Source organism: Nomascus leucogenys, chromosome 11, assembly GCF_006542625.1.
Source record: "Nomascus leucogenys isolate Asia chromosome 11, Asia_NLE_v1, whole genome shotgun sequence".
Lineage (NCBI taxonomy): Eukaryota > Metazoa > Chordata > Mammalia > Primates > Hylobatidae > Nomascus > Nomascus leucogenys.
Window position 1 is genome coordinate 60552883 of NC_044391.1, and position 26477 is coordinate 60579359.

Sequence of the window (26477 nt, forward strand, 5' to 3'; positions counted from 1 at the left end):
AACGCCACAAAGATACTCCTCGAGAAGAGCAACTCCAAGACACATAATTGTCAGATTCACCAAAGTTGAAATGAAGGAAAAAATGTTAAGGGCAGCCAGAGAGAAAGGTCCGGTTACCCACAAAGGGAAGCCCATCAGACTAACAGCTGATCTCTAGGCAGAAACTCTACAAGCCAGAAGAGAGTGGGGGCCGATATTCAACATTCTTAAAGAAAAGAATTTTCAACCCAGAATCTCATATCCAGCCAAACTAAGCTTCATAAGTGAAGGAGAAATAAAATACTTTACAGACAAGCAAATGCTGAGTGATTTTGTCACCACCAGGCCTGCCCTAAAAGAGCTCCTGAAGGAAGCACTAAACATGGAAAGGAACAAACTGTACCAGCCACTGCAAAAACATGCCAAATTGTAAAGACCATCGAGGCTAGGAAGAAACTACATCAACTAACGAGCAAAATAACCAGCTAACATCATAATGACAGGATCAAATTCACACATAACAATATTAACTTTAAATGTAAATGGGCTAAATGCTCCAATTAAAAGACACAGACTGGCAAATTGGATAAGGAGTCAAGACCCATCAGTGTGCTGTATTCAGGAAACCCATCCCACGTGCAGAGACACACATAGGCTCAAAATAAAGAGATGGAGGAAGATCTACCAAGCAAATGGAAAACAAAAAAAGGCAGGGGTTGCAATCCTAGTCTCTGATAAAATAGACTTTAAACCAACAAGGATCAAAAGAGACAAAGAAGGCCATTACATAATGGTAAAGGGATCAATTCAACAAGAAGAGCTAACTATCCTGAATATATATGCACCCAACACAGGAGCACCCAGGTTCATCAAGCAAGTCCTGAGTGACCAACAAAGAGACTTAAACTCCCACACAATAATAATGGGAGATTTTAACACCCCACTGTCAACATTAGACAGATCAATGAGACAGAAAGTTAACAAGGATACCCAGGAATTGAACTCAGCTCTGCACCACGCGGACCTAATAGACATCTACAGAACTCTCCACCCCAAATCAACAGAATATACATTTTTTTCAGCACCACACCACACTTATTCCAAAATTGACCACATAGTTGGAAGTAAAGCACTCCTCAGCAAATGTAAAAGAACAGAAATTATAACAAACCATCTCTCAGACCACAGTGCAATCAAACTAGAACTCAGGATTAAGAAACTCATTCAAAATTGCTCAACTACATGGAAACTGAACAACCTGCTCCTGAATGACTATTGGGTACATAATGAAATGAAGGCAGAAATAAAGATGTTCTTTGAAACCAACGAGAACAAAGACACAACATACCAGAATCTCTGGGACACATTCAAAGCAGTGTGTAGAGGGAAATTTATAGCACTAAATGCCCACAAGAGAAAGCAGGAAAGATCCAAAATTGACACGCTAACATCACAATTAAAAGAACTAGAAAAGCAAGAGCAAACACATTCAAAAGCTAGCAGAATGCTAGAAGTAACTAAAATCAGAGCAGAACTGAAGGAAATAGAGACACAAAAAACCCTTCAAAAAATTAATGAATCCAGGAGCTGGTTTTTTGAAAAGATCAACAAAATTGATAGACCGCTAGCAAGACTAATAAAGAAGAAAAGAGAGAAGAATCAAATAGACGCAACAAAAAATGAAAAAGAGGATATCACCACCGATCCCACAGAAATACAATCTACCATCAGAGAATACTACAAACACCTCTACGCAAATAAACTAGAAAATCTAGAAGAAATGGACAAATTCCTTGACAAATACACCCTCCCAAGACTAAACCAGGAAGAAGTTGAATCTCTGAATAGACCAATAACAGGCTCTGAAATTGTGGCAATAATCAAGAGCTTACCAACCAAAAAGAGTCCAGGACCTGATGGATTCACAGCCGAATTCTACCAGAGGTACAAGGAGGAACTGGTACCATTCCTTCTGAAACTATTCCAATCGATAGAAAAGGAGGGAATCCTCCCTAACACATTTTGTGAGGCCAGCATCATCCTGATACCAAAGCCTGGCAGAGACACAACCAAAAAAGAGAATTTCAGATCAATATCCTTGATGAATATTGATGCAAAAATCCTCAATAAAATACTGGCAAACCGAATACAGCAGCACATCAAAAAGCTTACACACCATGATCAAGTGGGCTTCATCCCCGGGATGCAAGGCTGGTTCAACATATGCAAATCAATAAATGTAATCCAGCATATAAACAGAACGAAAGACAAAAAGCACATGATTATCTCAATAGATGCAGAAAAGGCCTTTGACAAAATTCAACAACTCTTCATGCTAAAAACACTCAATAAATTAGGTATTGATGGGACGTATCTCAAAATAATAAGAGCTATCTATGACAAACCCACAGCCAATATCATACTGAATGGGCAAAAACTGGAAGCATTCCCTTTGAAAACTGGCACAAGACAGGGATGCCCTCTCTCACCACTCCTAGTCAACATAGTGCTGGAAGTTCTGGCCAGGGCAATCAGGCAGGAGAAGGAAATAAAGGGTATTCAATTAGGAAAAGAGGAAGTCAAATTGTCCCTGTTTGCGGATGATATGATTGTATATCTAGAAAACCCCACTGTCTCAGCCCAAAATCTCCTTAAGCTGATAAGCAACTTCAGCAAAGTCTCAGGATACAAAATCAATGTACAAAAATCACAAGCATTCTTGTACACCAATCACAGACAAACAGAGAGCCAAATCATGAGTGAACTACCATTCACAATTGCTTCAAAGAGAATAAAATACCTAGGAATGCAACTTACCAGGGACGTGAAGGACCTCTTCAAGGAGAACTACAAACCACTGCTCAATGAAATAAAAGAGGAAACAAACAAATGTAGGAACATTCCATGCTCATGGGTTGGAAGAATCAATATCGTGAAAATGGCCATACTGCCCAAGGTCATTTATAGATTCAATGCCATCCCCATCAAGCTACCAATGACTTTCTTCAAAGAATTGGAAAAAACTACTTTAAAGTTCATATGGAACCAAAAAAGAGCCCGCATCGCCAAGTCAATCCTAAGCCAAAAGAACAAAGCTGGAGGCATCACCCTACCTGACTTTAAACTATACTACAAGGCTACAGTAACCAAAACAGCATGGTACTGGTACCACAACAGAGACATAGATCAATGGAACAGAACAGAGCCCTCAGAAATAATGCTGCATATCTACAACTATCCGATCTTTGACAAACCTGACAAAAACAAGCAATGGGAAAAGGATTCCCTGTTTAATAAATGGTGCTGGGAAAACTGGCTAGCCATATGTAGAGAGCTGAATCTGGATCCCTTCCTTACACCTTATACAAAAATTAATTCAAGGTGGATTAAAGGCTTACATGTTTGACCTAAAACCATAAAAACCATGGAAGAAAACCTAGGCAGTACCATTCAGGACATAGGCATGGGCAAGGACTGCATGTCTAAAACACCAAAAGCAATGGCAACAAAAGCCAAAATTGACAAATGGGATCTAATTAAACTAAAGAGCTTCTGCACAGCAAAAGAAACTACCATCAGAGTGAACAGGCAACCTACAGAATGGGAGAAAATTTTCGTAACCTACTCATCTGACAAAGGGCTAATATCCAGAATCTATAATGAACTCAAACAAATTTACAAGAAAAAAACAACCCCATCAAAAAGTGGGCGAAGGACATGAACAGACACTTCTCAAAAGAAGACATTTATGCAGCCAGAAAACACATGAAAAAATGCTCATCATCACTGGCCATCACAGAAATGCAAATCAAAACCACAATGAGATACCATCTCACACCAGTTAGAATGGCCATCATTAAAAAGTCAGGAAACAACAGGTGCTGGAGAGGATGTGGAGAAATAGGAACACTTTTACACTGTTGGTGGGACTGTAAACTAGTTCAACCATTGTGGAAGTCAGTGTGGCGATTCCTCAGGGATCTCGAACTAGAAATACCATTTGACCCAGCCATCCCATTACTGGGGATATACCCAAAGGACTACAAATCATGCTGCTATAAAGACACATGCACACGTATGTTTATTGCGGCACTATTCACAATAGCAAAGACTTGGAACCAAACCAAATGTCCAACAAGGATAGACTGGATTAAGAAAATGTGGCACATATACACCATGGAATACTATGCAGCCATAAAAAATGATGAGTTCATGTCCTTTGTAGGGACATGGATGAAACTGGAAACCATCATTCTCAGTAAACTATCGCAGGACAAAAAAACCAAACACCGCATGTTCTCACTCATAGGTGGGAAATGAACAATGAGAACACATGGACACAGGAAGGGGAACATCACACTCTGGGAACTGTTGTGAGGTGGGGGGAATGGGGAGGGACAGCATTAGGAGATATACCTAATGCTAAATGACCAGTTAATGGGTGCAGCACACCAACATGGCACATGGATACATATGTAACAAACATTACACATGGATACATATGTAATACACAAACAACATTACACATGGATACATATGTAACAAACCTGCACATTGTGCACATGTACCCTAAAACTTAAAGTATAATAATAATAAAAAAAAATCATTAGAAGGCTTTTTCTAAAAGTTCTCATACCACATTCTATGTCATTTCTCTAGAATTTCAGCTTCCCAAGTTTTATTTTTATGTAAAAATTGCTGAATTATAACATATATATGTGTCATATAGAATACACATATATACTGCACCAATCATAAGTATATAACTTTCAGTATAATTGAAAAATACACTATTTCCTTCATTTCTTTTAAAGTCTCTTTCAATTTTTTTTGTTTTTTTTTTTTGCAATGCAAGGTTCTTTATGTATTCATTTGTCCATCTGTCACACCTGGTGGCTTCCTTGTCTCCAATAATTGGTGTGGTTTCTATTAGGTTGGTGCCAAAGTTAACTGTGGTTTTACCATTACTTTTAATGGCAAAAAGTAACAGCAAAACCACAGTTAACTTTTGCACCAGCCTGATACTCTCTGACTATCCTCCTGTATTTACCAAGAGTTGCTTCCCATGGACAACTCATGTACACTGGGTTCTGATAATTCCATGTGGATTCCTAACATGCCTCTATGGATGTCTCCACTTTAGGACCTACTTTTCATTCAATTTATTTATTTAAGTGTTTATGTTTCTCAACTCATGGTTCCCACTTCACAAAGGCAGTGTGAAACGAGAACACACACTCCCTCATAGCAGAGGCTCCTGGTTTTGCTTTTTCATGTGTACCATTATTTTCATTTGTAGTCCCAAGTGAGCAGCAGAGAAGTAGGTAGCTTTCCAAGCCCAGTCTAGTTAGAATTTTTCTTGTCCCTATTTCAGAACCTGGATAGTGCTTTGTAGCTACAGAGGCAAGGCCTGGAGCTTATCTCCATCAGCATTAAAAACTCTAACCCCTCACCTGGAAGGCTTATATGCTCTTCTGATATTCCCATCTGGGCTCACCACCAGAATGGTTTACACAAGAGTAAAACCACTCTTTTGTGACGCTTGGGGATTTCTTTCAAGTTCTGCTGTGCGTTAAACTTGTATGTGTGTGGGATGCATGTTGGAGGTGTAAGGGGAGGTAGTGGGCAGGAGGAGATTTTCCTGCATCAGCTCAGTCTACTGCATTTTCTAGAAGTCTGCTAAATTTTTTTTTTAAGTTTTCATTGAGATTTAACAATGTAGGTATAGAAAACCATACTGACGGACCTTTAAAGTTTTGTTTCCAACTAATCTCATAGTTGATTATATGGACAAATGATTTTCATTATATTGACAATTCAGAGTTCATCAACATTATTATACTATTTCCATCATCAATGGTGTTGCCATTCCACCTGGTGTCTTTTCAGGAAACAGCTACAGTTAGAGATCAGGATATATGGCTATGGATTGCCTCAACACTCAACCTTGAAATATCTAGAGATAGTATATCTCTAGATGTGAATCCAAGGTCATGGTTGATTTTGCCCTTAGAGTTCCATTCCAGGTAACTGTATAAAATCTATCAACCAAACCACCAATCAACCAACAAAAATACTGACTATTATATATACTGAATATTATTTTCCCTACATGTGGAAAATCTATCTGAAGAATTTTTCATGGCAAACACATCCTGCCTTTTTGCTCTTTTCTAGCCAAGACTAAGGAGGTAACCAATAGCAGTGGCCCACCTAGAAGGAGCACTGTTGCTCAGCACAGGGAGGAGTAAGAAAACATGGGTGTTTTTTCTTTCTTTTTTTGTAAAGAGTTTGAGACTGTTGTAAGGATATGCTGTGAACATCATTTTTTTTTTTTAGTTATTTTTATTTTTGCTACTTAGTTATTATCTGTGCCTTACTTTTCTCTAATTTATGTGCAGTTACAGGATGATGGTATAAAAATACAAATAAAATGTTAAGAGTGAGTTTTTAAATTAATTTTTCTGAAATAAAGGAATAAAGATTTCTACTAAAAAGTTGTATGATTTGTTATTTGCAAAAAAGCCAAAACTCCTGCTTCAAGGCCTCTGACCTCTAACCCTTCTACTGAAGGTAAGAGAAACATCTAATTTTAGTGCCTCCTTACTACTTAGTAGAGTTCTAATAAGTTTATAAATTAATTATGTAAAATACAGGAAACTATGTACATTTCTTTGTTTAACAGATTTCATAACATGTTTATAATTCTAGACTAGTAATAACAGTTTTCTTTTTCCTATTGGCAAAAACAAAACTCTAAAGGTTTAAAGGTGTGAACAAGTACATCTAGAAATATTTAATCAATTAACTCACTAACAAAATTTGGCTGATGAAAACTATAAACTGAGTATTTTTAAAAGAATCTCTTTTGAGTGTTCATTTAAAATACTAATTGTATTTCTTTTACATATTTCTTTGTAATTAGTATATTTAAAATGTGGTCTGGATGTTTACTCAACTAACATATAATTTACTTCTTTGGAGCAGTTCTCTAATGAAACAATTATTGCATTATATTTTATAGCTCCTATGAGACACAATACTTTATTACAGATTTCATTGCCTTTATCAGTACTATGAGGAGACAAGATAAGAGCATATTATTTTATAGGAATTTAAAACACAAAAGAGATTAAAGCCATATCAGATAACATTTACACATTTTATACGTCTGGATATAAATGTTAGTTCATAAATCTGGAGAACATTTATTTTATACTAATATTTCATTTATGTATCTACTACAAACCAAAAACATTAAGGTTTCTAGCCTCCCAAGCCAGTTACATGCCAATGATTACCACATTTTATCCTTATTTTGCTTAATTTCACTGAACCCTGGAAAAGGCCTCTAAGAATAAAAAAAAAAGTTCCACGAAAGAATTTAACATGACAGTAATACTTTTTTTTTTTTTTTGAGGCAGAGTCTCGCTCTGTTGTCCAGGCTGGAGTGCAGTGGTTTGATCTCAGCTCACTGCAATCTCTATCTCCCAGGTTCAAGTGATTCTCCTGCCTCAGGCTCCTGAGCAGCTGGGATTACAGGCATGTGCCACCACTCTCAGCTAATTTTTGTATTTTTGTAGAGGTGGGGTTTCACCATGTTGGCCAGGGTGGTCTCAAACTCCTGACCTCAAGTGATCTGCCTGCCTCAGCCTCCCAAAGTGCTGCAATTATAGTTGTGATGCACTGTGCCCGGCCTAATGTGATAGTAATTCATTTTGACTTTACAGTTTTCTTTCATTTAAAAGCTTGGGAGTTTGGAAATACAGTGCAATTAAACAATATGCAGTGGGAGAAATTGCCTTGGCAGTATTTGTGAACAGCTGCCTAAAACTAAAGATCCAAACTCCTATACCTTATTAGAGAAATCTGAGTCTCCAAAAGTCTAGGCCCGAGTGCTTTCTACTCTGTGTGAAACACACAATTGCAATGCTTTGCATCCACTATCACCAGTATACGCTGCAAAGTAATGTAGTTATGAAGGCCAGTTTAAAAGAACTGCTATAAGTGCAAGCACTCTGAAAACTTAAACATAAGCCTCATTTTGAAATATTATATATTCATATGGTAAAATGAGTGATATACCTGCCCCAGGCTGCCTCATTTGTAGATGCTTTATTAACTGGAACACAGGAGGAGTCAATGACAGTTGATTTGTTCATCTTGTAGCAGAAACCGCAGTCTGGATCCAACATACATTCATTACAGTAACTGAAAAATGAAAAGAGTTACCGTCATGTTGGCAGAGACAACTGGTGCTCACCATATACTGGATTCCATGTGCTTCTCTGCATTTTCCACTCTCTTGTGCAGTAAGCTTGGGGCCTTGGGACTTGTTTTGGCCAAGGAAAGTGACATGCGCTGAGCCAGGTGAGAGCTGGCTGGTCTCTTCGATTTCTCCCTTTTTTGGCCACAGCAACTTTGGAAGTCACTTTGAGCTGAAGGAGGCTTGGATCTGAGAGACTGAATGTAGAAGAGTCCCTGTCAATCTGCAGCAAATAAACTTTTGCTTTCCTAAACCACTGAGATTTGTTACCAAACTGTAGACTGGCTCATTGTGATCCAGCCCTGACTGGTTCCAAGTTGCACCAAATCATTCATTTCTCTCAATTGTCTACCTCATACACCATCTATTTTAAAAAATGAAAATAGTTTTTTTCGAATACATATCCTGAAAAAGAAAATTCAAACAATGAAAAACATTATGTCTAAAGAAAACAGTTAAATAAAAATACTACTACTCAAATATGGCCACTGTTAACATCTTGGTGAAATCTGCTTTCAGCAAAGATATACTGAGTATCAATGATGAATTATTCTTAATTTAAAAGAAGTAGGTATAGAAACAAAGGCTAACCATCCCCTAATCACATCTGCTAATTGGATCACAAAGTCATAATCAGTTAGTCATTGCTCATTTGACAGCAGTATTCTAACTGCAGAAAAAATTTAAAGAAGCAAAAACCTTTAGAGGGCAGGGTTTGCCAACTAAAGCCTACATCATGCTTATAGAATGAGTTTTCTCCCTGTCACACAGTCATTTGCCAGGCAATTCTGGAGCACTTTACAGATGGCAAGCACATGCAAGGTATCAGAGATACTAAAGATGAATAAGCCCAAATCCCTGCTCCTTGGTAGATAAAAGGCAAGAATGAGAAACAGATGAACAGTGACAATGTAATGGAAACTGGGTATAAGCTACCTGGAACAGGGGCCGATTCATTTTAACGATGAGAGCTGGGAACCGTTTTAAATGTGACATTGAAACCAAATCATAAAATAAATTTACCAGGCAAAGAGGTAGAGCAAAGGGCATTTCAGAGAACTGCTTATGTTGTCATTAAAGATCAGTCAGCACAGACTTATTAAATATTTACTGTGTACAAGTCATGATACTATGGGTTGTGAAAGGAGAAACAGGTAATCTGAAAAAGATCCAAAAGACATACAAGTTGTCTGAAAAGGATATGAAAGAATATTTCTTAATGTTCAAAATCAAAATACTTTTTTGATTCATTTAACTAAATGTGAAAGCACTGGTGATAGGGTTTTTATGTTGGTCCCTTCCAAATCTCATCTTGAATTGTAATCCCCAAAGTTGGAGGTAGGGCCTGGTGGGAGGTATTGAATTGTGGGGGGAAGATCCCTCATGATGAATGCTTTAGTGCCATCCCCGTGGTGATGAGTGAATTCTCACACAGTTCACATGAGATCTGGTTGTTAAAAAGAGTCTGGAATCTCCCTCTTCTCTCTCTTGCTCCCACTTTCACTATGTGAGGTGGCTGTTCCCCCTTAGCCTTCTATTATAAGCTTCCTGATGCCCTCACCAGAAGCAGATGTCAGCACCATGCTTCCTGTGCAGCCTGGAGAACGATGAGCCAATTAAACCTCTTTTCTTTATAAATTACCCAGTCTCAGGTATTCCTTTATAACAACAAAAACAGACTAACACAACTGGCATGGTTTAAAAATCAGATTTGTTATCATTTCAGCCTTCTCCCTCCTGTAAACTCTTCCTGAGGTAGACAGTCACCCCTATTTTTGAATGAGACTTCAGCCCAGACAAAAAGCAAAAGAGAGGCCATTCAAATGTACTGAGAGGTGATTGAGCAATGTAAATATAAAATTTTCCACACCTGTGATAAGCACACTAAACTAGACAACTGAAGGCTTTAGAAGTAAGTACATTGAGTGTCTGGCTTTGAGAACCAGACTAGGCTAATTTGGAAAGGGAGATAATTTCTACTAGTATTTTGTTTCATATTCTATCCATATGAGGTTAAATTTAACAACACTAATTGTTCCAATGGCCTTAAATGATACTCATTTGGGAAAGGTCAACTCACTCATTTGCAGAGAAATTGTTCTCAATTTTATTTCTCTGAAAATATGTAGTCCCTATAAAAGTCCAAAAAGCATAATGATAAAGGCTAATAATTACGGAGAACTTATTGTGTGTGCATTTCAGACATATGAGATGTCATCCATAACAAATAACTTCCTCCATCGTTCATCCAAATGTGACCCCAACTTCCCACCTTTCCTGCTTGCTTATTAAGTGACCTTCCTGTGACCTACTATGTGCCACACACTATGCTAGGTGCTGGGACATGTGAGTGAACAAAACACAGTCACTGCCCTCGTGAAGCTGATTTGGGCTCTATTAGACCTCCTGATGACCACCAGTTAACTGACCCCTCTACTTGCTCTCTATCACCAGTTTTCTCCTTTTCTTTAGCTTACTGACCACTTCCCATCATTTCAATATCCTAAATTTCCCTTCTCCTCTATCATTCCATTATACCCATCTGGCAAAATCCTAGCCCTATATGAATGCAAACATTTGCCTTATCTGTGACTTCACCCACACAGCCAAATGTAGCTGAAGGAGTCACACTATAGAGCAGATGAGTAGCTCTTCTATAATTCATGATCACCAGCCTCAAATGGATTCTCAAAAATCCGGATCTAGATGGGTTTAGTCAATATACACATCTTAAAGTTTCTTAGCCCCCTGATTTCTAAGTCTTTACTTCTGCTTACATTTATCCACATCCTGGAAATTATTATCATCTATGACCTGGCGTCAGCAAACTACGACTGTTGAGAACAATCTGGCGTACCACTTACTCTGTAAAAAAGGTTTACAGAAACACAGCCATGTCCATTTGTTTACTTATTGTTTATGACTGCCTTCATGCTTTCAGGACGGAGCTGAGAAGTTGTAACAAAAATGATATGGCCTGCAAAGCTGAAAATATTTCCTATCTGGCCCTTTTTATAGTAAAAGTTTGCTGATCCCTAATCTAGAACACCTATAATAGATCCCCTGTGCAGATATGTCAACCCTTTTTTTAAATTCCCTAACTTCCTTACTCCAAGAACAACTGCTCTGCTACCTCAAAGAGACCTTCAACATTCATTCCCCACTGATCTCTCACCCACTCCATGGCTCTGCTTCCCTCTCTATGGAAACTTCATGTGAATCCCTCTAACCACTCTCACCAGATCCTCAATGTCTTCATATTTAGGTTCCTCTATTACAGCCACCCTGCAGAACTTCATGTTTGGCTCTTTCTGAACACTTTTCAACCTCTAGACTATTCTGTACTGGCAGAGAAATAACACAACCAGGCATATTGATACAAATACACATTCAAAGTTTTCAACCTTGGCTGGATACTCACTGTTGCCAGGAAACTTTTCCTGTCCCCAGTAATAGACAGATTTCCCAAACACCCACAGTTCTCTTTGAATCCCAATCCTTATTCCTCCACAAATTTCTTAGAAGATGGCCTTGTCTTTGTTGGGGCTCAGAACATGCTACTCCATAACATGGCACCTTGGAGCTCACACCCTAATCTTTTCCACACTTTTGCCTCTGAAGCACGGTCATAAAAAAAAACAAAAACCAAAATCTCCGACCTACATCCTCTGAAAGTAGGTCGTAAGACCCTCAGTCTATAGGGTTCCTTCTCTATACCCAGAGGCCAAGAAGGATCTCAACAAACAGGCCTCGCTGAGTTCTTCCCAGGTTATTACTATTAGATCATACCCTTTTGTTCTCCACTCTTATTTCCAACAACTGTTCATAAAAATATCCAGTTTTCCCTGGGTGCAATCTTCATGCCTGAAGGCTGTGTCACATCAAACTTTGGTTAAATACATTTGTTATGCTTTTCTCTTGTTAATCTCTCTTTTGTTACAGTAATGCCCATTATGACTCTTGAGATAGGTCAAAAAAAGATATTATTTTTTCTCCCTTACATCTTCTCAGCAAAAAACTGAAGGGACTAGGCATGAATTTTCTCACATTTAAACTCAGAAACAAGGATTTCTACATCCATATCTATCCTCACCTCTTTTCCTCCAGGCTCTGAAAACAAATGCTCGAAGTCATGAACCAAACTTTTAATTTCATTTCCCTGGCCATAACCAGGACCAACACCAAGTCTCACTAGTTATTTTCTTCCCTTTATCCTTTCAAACCTCTCCCAAAACATACTCCATAGTGTATGTGCAGGCGTAAAGCCTTTCTTTTATTAAAAAAGCATGAAAAACTATTCCTTCTGCTACTCCATACTGCCCCTCCGTACCATGTCGTTCAGGGAAAGGAGGTCAAGTATCAAAAAGTGTTCAATTTCCTTCCCATTCCAAGGAGTGGGGCTCGGTGTGGGAACTGTATTTGTGCTAATCTGGACTAAGCCCTTATCTGCCTCCGTCTTCTGGAGGAAAGACAAGATTTCCTACCACTCTTTCATCCTTGACCTGGAATTTTTGTTTCATCATATAGACTATTTTATCGCAAAATTCTTCCAAATATTACAAGATTCCCAACTTCAACTTGACATTTAGAAGGTGGCACAAAACTTTAAATATCCTGGGGAATCTGCTAATTGACCTTTTACAGAGAGCATGTATTATAACGACAGCTTTAACAACGGCATTTTTAAAAAGGAACAACTTCTAGAAATGGTTATTATATTTTTGACTCAAGATTTGCTCTATAAGCCTTTCTTGAACGTGGCCTGATGAATTTAGGTAAGGTTTTCTAAATATAAAAACTGAGAATTTAAATACATTGGCACAAAGTCAATGCTCATAAGAATATTCTAAGCATAGACTGAAATCTTCTCTTTTTGTTTGTTTTGGTGAAAAGCAGATATCAGGCCTATTTGTCCCCTTTCACAGTGTGACCTGGACTAAGTTCTAAATTCTAGACTTCAAAGTTTTCTATCTCAAGAGCACACATTCTCTAACAATCCACCCAGTTCTAAGATTGTACATGAAAGAAAAAGACAGAAATACCTATGATCTAACCCTAAATTCACACAAACCTTAACAGTGTAAAAACCTATTAGAATGCTGCAACTTCTCACAAACATTTACATACTAATTTCAAGGGCAGAAATTATAGGTATGTTCTACATTAGGAAACTTTACATTTATAAGAGAAATGAATATGAAGATATTTACATAAGGACTATGCTTTATAAAAGGAATTGCGGAATGAATTAAATAAAATGGAGTTCTCCTTATTGATATACAGTTTAAATTTCAGGCTAATCCACATTCAGTAAAGCTGATGGAGATGGCCCTCATCGTAACATACAATGCTCTTTACTGACTGGTAAGCAAAATAGATTCTGAGCACCCATGGTATAAGGCCATGCTTACCAACTCTGTATCTGGAGAACAGCATGCAGCCCCCTGCAGGGTGGATCCCCAATATATATTTATTGAATTAACCAATGCACAACAGCTCTAGAAATCAAGGCATTCTTGTAGGTTCATATGCTAGTTTGTACTTGGTTTATGGAAAATAATTTTAGGAGGTAGATGAATTGAGTTAAATATATTAGTCATTTTCAGAATGAAATAAAAAGAAAGCAAAAGCAATTGTCAAAGGGTATTTTAAGCTGAGCATGGTTTTTAAATTGCCAAGTGGTGAAAGCCACAAATATTTGATTAACACCCAAAATGGAATTGGTTAGTAATTTTGATAACTCACTTTCAGATAGCAACAACAGCAGCAACGGCCAGTTTCGTTGAGGCCCACACAGAAAAGCCAGAGAAAGAAAGAGCTCTCTTTGAAATCACAGCCTGCAAAATCTCATAGTAAAAGGACATTACAATATTTAGAGAGTTTGTAGTAAATAAGTGTGCCTGGAATTCAGACTATTTTTCTCAATTGTAGACACCTTTCCCTTGGGGAAATTAGACAATAGCCAATGATGCTCCTCTACTGTGGGATGTGAGTACTGGGGGAACTGAATGCAGATATATTAGAAACTCAAATAGAGGAAATTACAGAGTCCAGGCAAGTACAGTTAGAACCAAATGGTTCTTTTCTTACTAGTTGCAGAGAAGAAATATTTAACTTTTCAATCTCTAGCCTTTCTTTTCAGAAAGGGAGAAAATCTCTGACTTTTCAGAAAGGGGAAAAATAGGTATTCATATATTTAGAACAAAACTGGCTCTAAAACCTAAAAATGCTTCCAATTAAAGTAAAAAAGAGCAGGACAAAAGGCTGCTTAGTGTCTAAGGAAGAGAAAGGATGGCCTATTTTCATTCAATCAATCGTTTATATGTTTCACGTGGCACCCAGGGTCTTAGCCAAATGTGCTCTCTGCTCAGAAAATCTTTTAAAAATTGATTTGAGTTAATTTAGAACATTTTTAGTTTCTACTCTGTGAAGTTGGGTGTGAACTCAGCCCTCTGCAAAACGGTCCATTTGTTTTTAAGTATGTCTCATTAAACTCAATGAGATGGAGCACTAAGAACAGTGCTTGATCTTAAAATGCCTGTCTCTAGAATGCCCTAAATTTCAGAAAATCAATGGTGGCAAACACAGATGTAGGAATGATCCATGGCCACAGGTCCAATTTCATTTTCTGCAGGTAATTGTGTTCACTCACTCCTTCTTTATGCATGAATCGACACCCTATTTTGTGCAATAATGTCACTCTCTTTCCCCTAAGAGCTATTCCCAAACTTCCAAACTCTACTATCCCCTTCCTCACTGCTCGCACCAGCTTCAGCAGGTGACTTGGAATCTGGTTTACCAGAGAACACTGCCACTATTAGTGGGGACAGGGACTCCAACGCCTTGCTTGGAGCCTCGTGAAGGACAGATTCCTGTATCAGAACTGAAAACAACTCTGGAACACCTGCCTTCTTTCCCTGCCAGAGCATACATGTCCGTTGATTTCCTCTCCCTGTTTAACCATGTGAGTAGGAAACTCACGAGAATAAAAAAAAATCTTAGACACCTGAGTAAATAGTTGGAAATGAGTTTAAAAGGCTAGGGGCCTACTGGTACTAATTTCATGAAGCAAATTATCCTCTCCACTCCATTAAAGCTGCTCTCCCAGAGACTGCTGGTGGTTGTCTCATGGGTAACTCGGAGCACTTTTCCAACATACTATTATCATTTTGTGATAAGATTTTCTAAAAATTTTCCCTCTTTCCTACAATGTTCTCATCCCTTGTGCTGCTTGACACTATTCCCTTTATGTTTCTCCCACCTCTCAGATGGCGGCATCTTCATCTTTTCTTTCTCCTTTGCTTCTGTTCTGGGCCATCTACTTTCATTACTTTGCTGGGAAATATCAACTTTACATGACCATTGCTATAACCAATAAACTGAGCCTCCATGACCTCTTTCTTTACTTCGTTTCTCTTCCCTAAGTGCCAGAACTACACTTCCAATTGCCCAATTATCTGGATGTTTCCCAAGTGTCTCAAACTCAACAACCTACAGTTCAGTCTTTGGCATTCTTGCCAAACCTATTGTTCCTTTTGTGTCTCCCAATCTAAAAACCTGAGCATGATTGCAGAACATTCATATTTAAATAGCTACCAGCTCTATCAATGCTGTCTCAAGCATGTATAGTTCCTGTACTCTCCATTCTTATCCCAGCCATCTCTCATCTGGGCTCTTCCAATAGTCTTCTAAAGGGGCCTGCTTCTAGACTCTGTCCACTCCACTCTCTACACTGCCTCAAACCTAATCTGATCAGATTTCTCTGCGTTTTAAATCCTAAAGAGCTTCCCATTGCCTATAGGATGAAAACTATACTCCTTTCTATGGCATCATTTAGCCCCTGCCCATTTTGCCTGTCTCTTCTTGCCATTTCTCCACAGGTGCCGTGGGTGCTAGCCAGTCCAAAGAGACTGCAGGATTTAGAATATGACATGCTCTCATGTTTTTCCTCATATTGTTTTCTCTGGATATTACTTTCTACCTTATCTTTCCTATACTTCCTTTGCTTCAAAACTCATGTTCCTCTATGCAACTTCCTGACCCCAGCAGAATCAGAGGCATCACTATACTGTCAGAGTATCACAAAACGCTCATATTATTACCATGCATTCCATGATTTCTTAATAGCTTCATGCTGTGTTTGCTTTCCTTTACTGCACTGTGAGCTTCTCAAGACCCTGTACAGCTTTTATTCCTAGCGATTTCCATGTTGCCTGATACATAAGTGCTCAATAAATACCTGTTGAGTAAGTAATGAGATGAATGAATGTCACTTATATAGATAGAAGATTTGGTAGTTCCCCCTCTCTGTAGTTCCATTAGACACCTCGTTCTCCATTTCAGTCCATGAAGATAACAAGATTGAAGCTTGAATCACACCATGAATTGTTCCTTACAATTCATGGCTCTCAGACCAAATCCATACATGACCATCTGGAACTCTGTGAAACAGAGTCATATTTCTCACCTCTTCCCCTTACACGTTGAGGATAAGATTTCAACTGACTCCTGAGTTAGATGCAAAAAATTTTACAGTAGTGAGGTCTACTGTTTAAAAGCAACCAGGCTCCTGCCCAGATTGAGCATTTGGCTCTGGTACTGTTAAAGGCAGCAATTTAGCCTAGTAGTCAGAATGGTTTTTCTTTGCTTTTGCGATTTAACATATATTGGTATTTTAGGCCCGAATTGCGAGCAACTGATTGTCTAATCCTTTTAATGAATTACTGCGTTGGTTCTTCCATTTCATCTGAACAAAGTGCACCAATGAACTCTCTAATGGAGAAGGAAGAAAAAGAGAGCTGTATTTGCCAAATCTGTCAACTCCAGTGGGGGTTAAGTGTTTTTCTGTTACACTGAATGAATGTTTGATCAACATAGTTAAAAACCTCGATTGTAATTCTGCATGTGTAAGATAACATGTATATAAATGTATATCTATATACATATACATATGTGTATATAGGTAAATGCGTGCATAATATATATACATACATGTACAAATAACTTTTTCAGTCTTGATACTTTTCAGAGTAAAATCAGATTTGCATACAATTTGTATATAATCAACACATACAAATATAATCTAATTAGTGTGCAACATGCTTTTTTCAGAGAAAAAAACAGTAATTAATCTTCTCTGGTGACAATATACATTATTCATTATTGAAGAGACAGAATAGAAATATTAAGAGGCATACTTAAGAGACTGAAATTCTTAGGTTTGCAAACAGACCAAGTAAGTCGACTAGCTATGAAGATTTTGGAGGGTGAATTTTATCATGAGCCTTATTATGCTAATATCACAGACAGTTTACCATGCAAAGAGGCTATACTAAATAATTACATGTTCTCATTTAATTCTTACATTGGCATCATGAGGGAGGCTTTATATTTCCCTTTTTACAGAAAAACCTCAGATTTACAGAGGTTAAACTACTTAAGCAAGGTCACATAACTGAAATGTGGCAGTTCCATCCTGGGGTTCCAACCTACGGATGTTGACTTCCAATGTTCAGATTTTTACAGGAAGTGTATTTAAAGGAAACCAGGCTGAACAATATAAAGAAAATAAGCTAAAACTAAAAGTAGAAGACAAGATTAGAAATACAGAAAGTACTTTAACATATATTGTACTATCTGGTCTTTTCCAGTATCCTGGTGAAGTATGCAGGAGCATCCCTGTTTCACAGATGAGGAAAACGAAGCTTGGAAAGCTAAGAGACTTGCTCATGTCTCTAATAAGGGTTCTCCGACTTCAAATCAGATATTTTTTCTACTCAGCCTTTAGTTTGTTGAAATGTAAAGTTATGCCATTGAGAAAATTGATCAGCATAGTGACTGACATGTGACACTCTGATAGATTTGGAAACTTGTATTGTCTTGTGAAGATACAGTAGGAGGCAATGGTTACACTCCCCAGTAAAATGGAGGCAGAAAGTACTATGTGGAAAAGCGGTGATCACTCACTATAGCACATATTTTTAAAAATTTTTTACTGAGATAAATTCATATAAAATTAACCATTTTAACAATTTTAAAGCTTGCAGTTTAGTAAATTTCAATAATTCAGAGTTCTACAAGCATCACCACTATCCAGTTCCAGAACATTTTCATCGCTCAAGAATAAATCCTTTACTTCCCAATTCCCACTTTTCATCACCCCCTGGCAACCACGAATCTACTTTTTGTCTCTATGGATTTGCTATTCTGGACATTTTATATCAATGTAATTATACAATGTTCTCTGTTGTTTCTGGCTTCTTTCACCCAGCATGTTTTCATGGTTCAGCTATATTATAGCATTTGTCAGTAGTTCATGCTTTTTTACAGTTATACAATATTCCACTGCAGGATATATCACACTTCATGTATCTATTTGTCAGTTGATGGGGTATTTGGGTTATTTCTATGTTTTTTCAAATGTTGCTACGAACATTTGTGTAGAAGATTTTGAGTAGACACATGCTTTCAATTCTCTTGGGTATATGCCCAAGGGTGGAATTGCTGGGTCATATGATAACTATATACATGATATTTATATTAGCTTTCTGAAAAACTGACAGACTCATTCATGCACACTTTTTGGTACTTGATCTTTGACCAATGATACTGGTACAGAATGAGTCAGGTGTTCCAAATCAGTACTAGAAATTGTTAATTGATGAATTTTATAATTTTTAATGGGCATCACCAAAGGAGAAGATGTTTTCTAAGATAAGCCTATCTGTCATTAATACTTCTTACAGTAGTGATCCAGCCAACAGAATGAAAATTTTATATGGCCTTTTGCAGAAAGAATAATAGGGAATCTTGGCCCCAAATAAATCAGCAAATACACTGTGAAAGATATAAATAATGTTCACCAATATCTACTTGCCCTCCATTTCAAGGCAGGTAGAGAATTATAATACAATTCCTTATATGAAGTTAGGGGTAGCCAAGTGACTAGTTGTGGCCATACAATGAGAGTATGAAATAATAGTTGTAGGCCAAAGCATTTATTGCTAGTGCTCAACTCTCCAGCTCTATGCTTCACCTCTGTGATGAATCTTGAAGCCTTGAAGTGAGAGGTGGCGTCCAGAATGGTGGAGGCTCTATTACTTTGGGTATCTGAGATATAAGCAGAGTTGTTTGTTGCTTTAAACCACAAAGATTTTGTTGTTGTTGTTTTTATATTAGTAATGCCTATCCTATCCTGGCTGCTATACCAGCTCAACTTATTTCTATATCATCCTGGTTCTGAGCTATAGTATATGATTACTGGCACATGTCTTAAGTTATCAGTATGCTATTTATCCCCCCACAGCATTACAAACTGATCATTACATTGGTGACACACTCCACATGTAGGTCATAGAGCTTTACCAAAAAGGATAAATAAAAATAAGGTAAGAACACAGTTTTGCTGGGGGCTCATCATTACTGTCTGAAAACTCTTTTACATAAGCCTTACTTTCTCTCTTCATGACTATATTTGTATAAACATTGATGTGTCCCTAAAAAGCTGTGTGACATGCATGCCTCCTTCAAATATAGTTAACTAGTTGTGTTACCTGGTAAGAGGTGCTGATTTCTATATAGTACTCCTAACACTAGCTTTTCTACTTATTGAGAACTTTTAAATATTTCAAGGCATAGGGTAGATAGACAGTCCTTTAACTTCACAGTTTAGGGTCATAGTAACAGCTATGGAGTCAAAGTTTAATGTAAGCACTGCACTGAGGTACATATTCTTTAATTAGAATTGTACTATTTTAAAATGTAATGATAAAGTTCTTATAGTGAGAGGCTCATAAATATCCTTCCATACCTAGAAGCATACCCATAAATATTCCCTAATTTTTAGTATAAACTTTTCAGAGTTCAAAAATAAAAGTTCAAAAGCAACTCAGTGTTCTTTTTAGAAAAGAAATCATTCACAACATATAAAATATAAATAATTAATCAAGAAAGTGAGGTATCTGTGACTAAAGTGTTTTGTATTTAGTATCCATGAAGATCAAACTCATTTAAACACAACTGGATTTATAGTCATACACTCAGCTTTCAATGCTACTTCAAGTGGACTGAAGGAAGCAAGTGGGGTCTCTACTCAACTCAGTCTGAGCTTTTCATGGATTTTGGAAATTATATTCTTCCCTCATTTGACAAATTAAAATAAAGATAAAGAAATACCTAAAGAAAGAAAAATTTACTTAGTTTCTTAAGTAGTTAATTTTTGCTTGAAATATTATGAGGATTCTGTCTCCAACAGAATACGCTTTAGAAATACTCAGTTTTAGATCAATTGAATTTAAGAGACTATGCAGTTTTTGGACTAATGGAAATTCATGAGTTTTAAAACAAAAAGAAAAAGTGACACAGTTGATAAAGTTAAAAATAATTTATAAGTTATAAATTTAGAAATGAGAATTTTATCCAACACTAATTACTTTTTACTGTTTGGGGTATCACGACTTGAAATTTGAATATCTAGTATCTGCGTTCTTTGTAATGGGCAGTCATGCTGCCTTTAATATATTTTCTTTATGTTGATATAAAATATAGGTTAGGTTATTTTAAAGTGAGCACTCTATACTTTTTCTGCATCTGAGGAAATACTTCTTAAAATTGCCTCTCTTTTTGGGACCCATTTGTGTTATTTTGCTTCAGTAATTGATGATTCTGTATCTGTTACCCACGCATCTTCTTATGCACCAAGAAAGAACCTTGGTAACCAAATCTGTTTTAGATTTTTTGTCAAACACTGTAACACTTGGCATTAGGCTTATCATATTATAAGTGTTTCAAACAGGGACAACATAATCAAAGGAAGAAATACATTTTAACTTACACTGCTTTGCTTCTCAGTTCTTGCATAGTTGGTTAGAAGGTTTTCTGATTTTCATGAAAAACTGTATGTGTGAATATGGAGGACAAAGTGAGTTTTTATTGAAGGGTGAAAGAAACAGCCCCTGGAGCTCCAGAATGACATTTGGTTGGAAGTTGTGTTGTGTGATAGAGATGAAATGAGATAGCTTGAAGGCATCCCCCTAGATAGCATCATGTCCTCTGATGCCAGAAACTCTGTGTAATCATTTGCTCTCACAACTAGACCCTACTGCACTGACAAAATTTCATAAAATTAAATCAAGGTGAATGAAACCAATAGGAATTAGGGAAGTGGTGTTGCGGTGGGTCAAAATACTAATGTTAGCACACAGTGGTTCTTCTCTTCAAGGAAAATTCAGGGTCAGACGGATAATTCATCTCCCTAACTAAAGGAGGAGGCTTAGAAGAGAACAGCTTTCAAAATGGACTTCATTTTCTCATATGATTGTACAGATATACTCCAACTGGCCTAAAGGGTATTACTTTGTAAGTGCTCATCTGTATTTGCTTCTTGTCTTAAATGATTTTTCTCATGTTCATCTACCTGTGTAACAGAGGCCTTAAAAACAATTGCCCAAACAAACAAAACAAAATAAAATCAACAATTCAACTTAGAATATTCAACTATGCTCACATTCAAAACCATATAGATAAGATCATTGTTCTGCTCTAGAAAAACCAAGGTGGTGAATACTTTAAAGTATATCAACATAGGTATTTTATAGGCATTATTCACCTTTGACCATAAGGAATTACTGTCCACTCCCAAAGGGTACATTACACCCTCCCTTGGACAATAGGAGCATCACACTTTAATTGGTAAATTTCAGAATGAAGAGGGTAGTGGTTAAGGGCTGAATTCTAGAGAAAGATCTTTCTCAGTTAAAGCATGGTTCTGCTGTCTGCTAAGCCACGTGATCTTCTAAAATTCACTCAACTTCTTCATTTTTATTTTTAGACAGCATCTCACTCTGTCACCCAGGGTGGGTGCAGTGGTGCAATCTCAGGTTACTTCAACTTCTGCCTTCCAGGCTCAAGTGCTCCTCCTGCCTCAGCCTCCTGAGTAGCTGAGTCTACAGGCACATACCAACATGCCTGGCTAATTTTTTGTATTTTTTGTAGAGATGGGATTTTGCCACGTTGCCAGGCTGCTCTTGAACTCCTAGGCTCAAGAGATCCACTGGCCTCAGCCTCCTAAAATGCTGGGATTATAGGCATGAGCCACAATGCCCAGCCTCACTTAATTTCTTTAAGCCTCAGTGTCACTGGTAAAATGGGGAAAATAATAGCATCTATCTCAGTCTTTTTGAAGGATAAAAGAGAATCCATGCAAAGCCCTTAGTAAAGTGATCCACACAATGGTAACTATATAACAAATGGCAGGTGCTGTGACCATTCTTTTTGAAAAGATAAGGAAATCACTCATTTGTTCAGATCACTCATTTTGAACAAACACAACAAAAGGCAGCTGTTTCACTGGTTTCAAAGGCCAAGGAAGCAGGACAAATGAAAGAGATATTAAGGATTCCTTTTACTTTGCAAAGCTAGAGTTAAATATTTAAGACAACCACATTTCTTGTCACCTGCAAAGTTGACTTTAGACTTCTAACGAGCACAGAGAGAACTAAACCATGAAAGTAGGTGAATCCCTATTTCGTCCATTGATTCGTACTTCCTGCTGTCAAGCAGAACCATTCATATATGTCTCATAAAATTAACATATACCCTAGCTGTACTGTTGTGGCAAAGATTGCTAGTGGCCTATCCCTATATTCATTCTTCCCCTCCTCCTTTTTAAGAGAAATGTGATTCCTAACTGGGCACATTGTGGCTCCACCTCCCTCCTCCCAACTGCTGGACAAAAGAATACATTTCCCAGTTCACATTACAACTAGATATGGCCAAGGGATTAATTCTGTCCAATGAGAAGTATTGCGTGGGATTTCAGGAAGACTTCAAAGGGAGCTGATTCAGCTGGGAAGAGCTACTCTTTCTGCCTTTCCTTCTGGCTTGCTTCACGGGAATGCTATGCTGGTAGAACTCCTGCAGCCACCCTGGCCTATGTGGTGAACTTATGAAAGACATTTGTATGGGTACAGCAAAAGGATAGGAGCCTGGATGCCTGACAATACTAGATGTAGCACATTGGTCCCCAACTCCTTGCCCTTGAGTTTATTTCACATGACAGAGAGAGAGAGAGAGACTTCTTCCTTGCTTAAGCCACTGTTATTTTGGGTTCTTCTGTAATATACAGCCTACCATGATTCCAAGTGGTACAAGTATTTTTTCAAATGCTTAAAAAATATTTTTGCTTATTTTTGAATATATTCTGAAAAAGCAAGTCTATCCAAGTCTCCAACATCTCTCTAAATATATACTTGTGTATGGGTTCAAAATGTAAATAAAAACCTAAGATATTTCCTACTTCTGATGAGAGGCTATATCTCATGCTTTGTTTCCTTAACACCTGGCACAAATGCAGTACCTGGTGCATGGTTAGCATTCAGTAATGTGTGCCAAATGAAAGAATGAAAAGTGGGAAAGTCAAAGCTCTGAAAACCCTGGAAGACAACTTAGGCAATACCATCCTGGACCTAAGAACAGGCAAAGATTTCATGACAAAGATACCAAAACCAATCGCAACAAAAACAAAAATTGACAAGTGGGATCTAATTAAACCTAAAAGCTTTCACACAGCAAAAGAAACTATCAACAGAGTAAACACCTACAGAATGTGAAAAAACATTTACAAACTACGCATCTGACAAAGGTCTAATATCCAGCATTTATAAGGAACTTAGCAAATTTACAAAAGAAAAACAACCCCATTAAAAAGTGGACAAAGGACACGAACAGACACCTCTCAAAAGACGACATACCTGCAGCCAAGGAGCATATGAAGAAAAGTTCCGTATCACTAATCATTAGAGAAATGCAAATCAAAACCACAATGAGAAACCATCTCACACCAGTCAGAATGGCTATTATTAAAAAGTTACAAAATAACAGATGCTGGTGAGGTTGTGGAGAAAAGGGAATGCTAATATACTGTTGATGGGAGTGTAAACTAGTTCACCCATTGTGGAAAGCAGTATGGCAATTCCTCAAAGAGCTAGAAGCAGAACTAGCATTTGACCAGCAATCCCATATCTAGGTATATATGCAGAGGAATGTAAAGCATTCTGCCATAAAGACACATGCATGGGAATGTTCATTGTACCACTATTCACAATAGCAAAGACATGGACTCAACATAAACGCCCTTCAATGGAAGACTGGATAAAGAAAATGTGGTACATATACACCAGGGAATATTATGCACCCATAAAAAAGGACGAGATCACATCTTTTGCGTGAACATGGATCGAGCTGGAGGCTATCATCCTTAGCAAACTAATGCAGGAACAGAAAACCAAATACCACATGTTCTCACTTATAAGTGGGAGCTAAATGATGAGAACTTATGAACACAAAGAAGGAAACAACAGACACTGGGGTCTACTTCAGCAGGGAGGGTGGGAGGAGGGAGAGGAACAAAAAAGGTAACTATTGGGTACTCAGCTTAATACCTGGGAGATGTAATGATATGTACAACAAGCCCCTGTAACATGTTTATCTATATAACAAGACTTCACATGTACCACCAAACCTAAAATAAAAATTAAAAAAAAATTCAAAAAAGAAAAACAAGTGGGAAAGAGTCCCCGACAGTATCTGTATATATATGATTGCAAATTGTTCATGCTGATTCTCCCAGTGACTCAATGTGCATTGGTGAATGCAGCATTTAGCGAGCACACTGGTTCCTCCAAGTTACTTGGACAGCATGAAAGGTGACCTCAAAGTCTGAGTTAATGCCTCATCCCATTAATCTCACCCACTGAAGAATTGCTGACCCCTGCCTCTTATTTGTGAGATGGAAGCTCAGTAATGTCAAGGATGATGACTTTTCTAGCTTGTCAAGGTGGTTTTGCTTTGTGAGTCTGTTTTTTGAGGTGCTCATGACTGCCTCTATCTTAACTCAGTGCTTCTCTGACTGAGGTGGTAAATCGTTCCTTTGTGACTCTTCCTTATAGGGTAACTGAGCAGTTAAGCTTCTTTTTTTAGTGCTACAATTTCTGTTGCTCCAATTTCTCTCTGACAGGATAATTACCAAGTTTGTCTCTCTTGGAATCTCATAGATTCATGTTTATTTGAGTTTCATTTATGTGTAGATTTCTTAGCCTTTTCTAGTATTTGTTCAATTTGTTGTTTTTGTCTTTTAAGGCTTTAATCTTCAAGGACATAAAAATCCTACCTTACTTTTTGCATTATATGGCTACTCCCTTCTTTTTTTTCTGGTGAGATTTCAAAGCTCTGTTGTTGTTTTTTAAAATATTCCTTCAGAGTAGTATTGTTTCTTCTTCTGTTTTTGTTATTAGTGTATATAATTTTACTTTAATCCTATGGTTTAAAATCTATGGATTCTGTGTCTTTCCTCATTTTTCTTGAAAAGGCAACTCAAATTGTAGTTAAGCTCTCTCTTGCTTCTGCACACATGCTATCCCTCTTTCTGCAATGTCATGTTCCCTGCTTCGGCCTGCTTGACTCCAACCATTCCTTTCTGCTCGGTCTTGGGAAGCCTTCCACAATAATAAAGGAGTCAGTGGATCTGTCCATGAGTAGCTACTGGAACCAAAAAGGAGTTCGTACTTTAATACATAATTAGATGAGTGACTTTGAAAAATTATGAGTTTTTCTATTGTATTGATATATTTTTCAACAATCTAGGTATTAAGTAAAATAAGGCAGCCTCTGGATATTAAAAAGATAAATATAAAGAAAGTATAGCATTAACTCCTCTTGTAATTTGCTCTGCAGTTGAACTGAGCCATGGCACTCGTTGTTAGTTTGCATAAGAATAGAAGATCACTTTAGTATACATTGAAATTCCAGCTATAACAAGCAATAATACTAACTTAGGATGTTTAGATTTCTGAATTTTGCTGTAGTCATATATAGCAAGCCAAAACATACACACTTAATATGAACATGAAAATAAAGTTAACAATAATTGTATCTGTGCCAACATTAGTATACGGTAATTGCCAAGAATTTACACATTCACTTATTGATATTTATTTATGTGTTTAGCTATAGCACAACACATAATTGTAAAGCATATATGAATAAGGATGATAATATATTCTTGCCAAATTTGATTACACAGGCCAAGATTTGTTGTTTTAGGAAGTGAATAACTATATTCAATTTCAAATGTTTATTATATCACACTGAATTTTTGTGAAGATATCTATTTCCATAATAATGTATCCATTTTACAATGATAAAAATGAAATATCAGGAAGAGGTGAATATTTAG

The 26477-nt window shown here is 37.3% G+C and overlaps 1 protein-coding gene across 1 annotated transcript in view; it reads right to left on the reverse strand.

The window, feature by feature from the left end:
• The window catches only part of SLC2A13 (solute carrier family 2 member 13), a 365815-nt gene that overhangs the window by 73997 nt on the left and 265341 nt on the right, over positions 1-26477 (reverse strand). The window contains exon 7 of the mRNA XM_003252302.4: positions 8065-8190. Within this exon, the coding sequence (XP_003252350.2) occupies positions 8065-8190 (126 nt within the window). The remainder of the gene's footprint in view (positions 1-8064; positions 8191-26477) is intronic.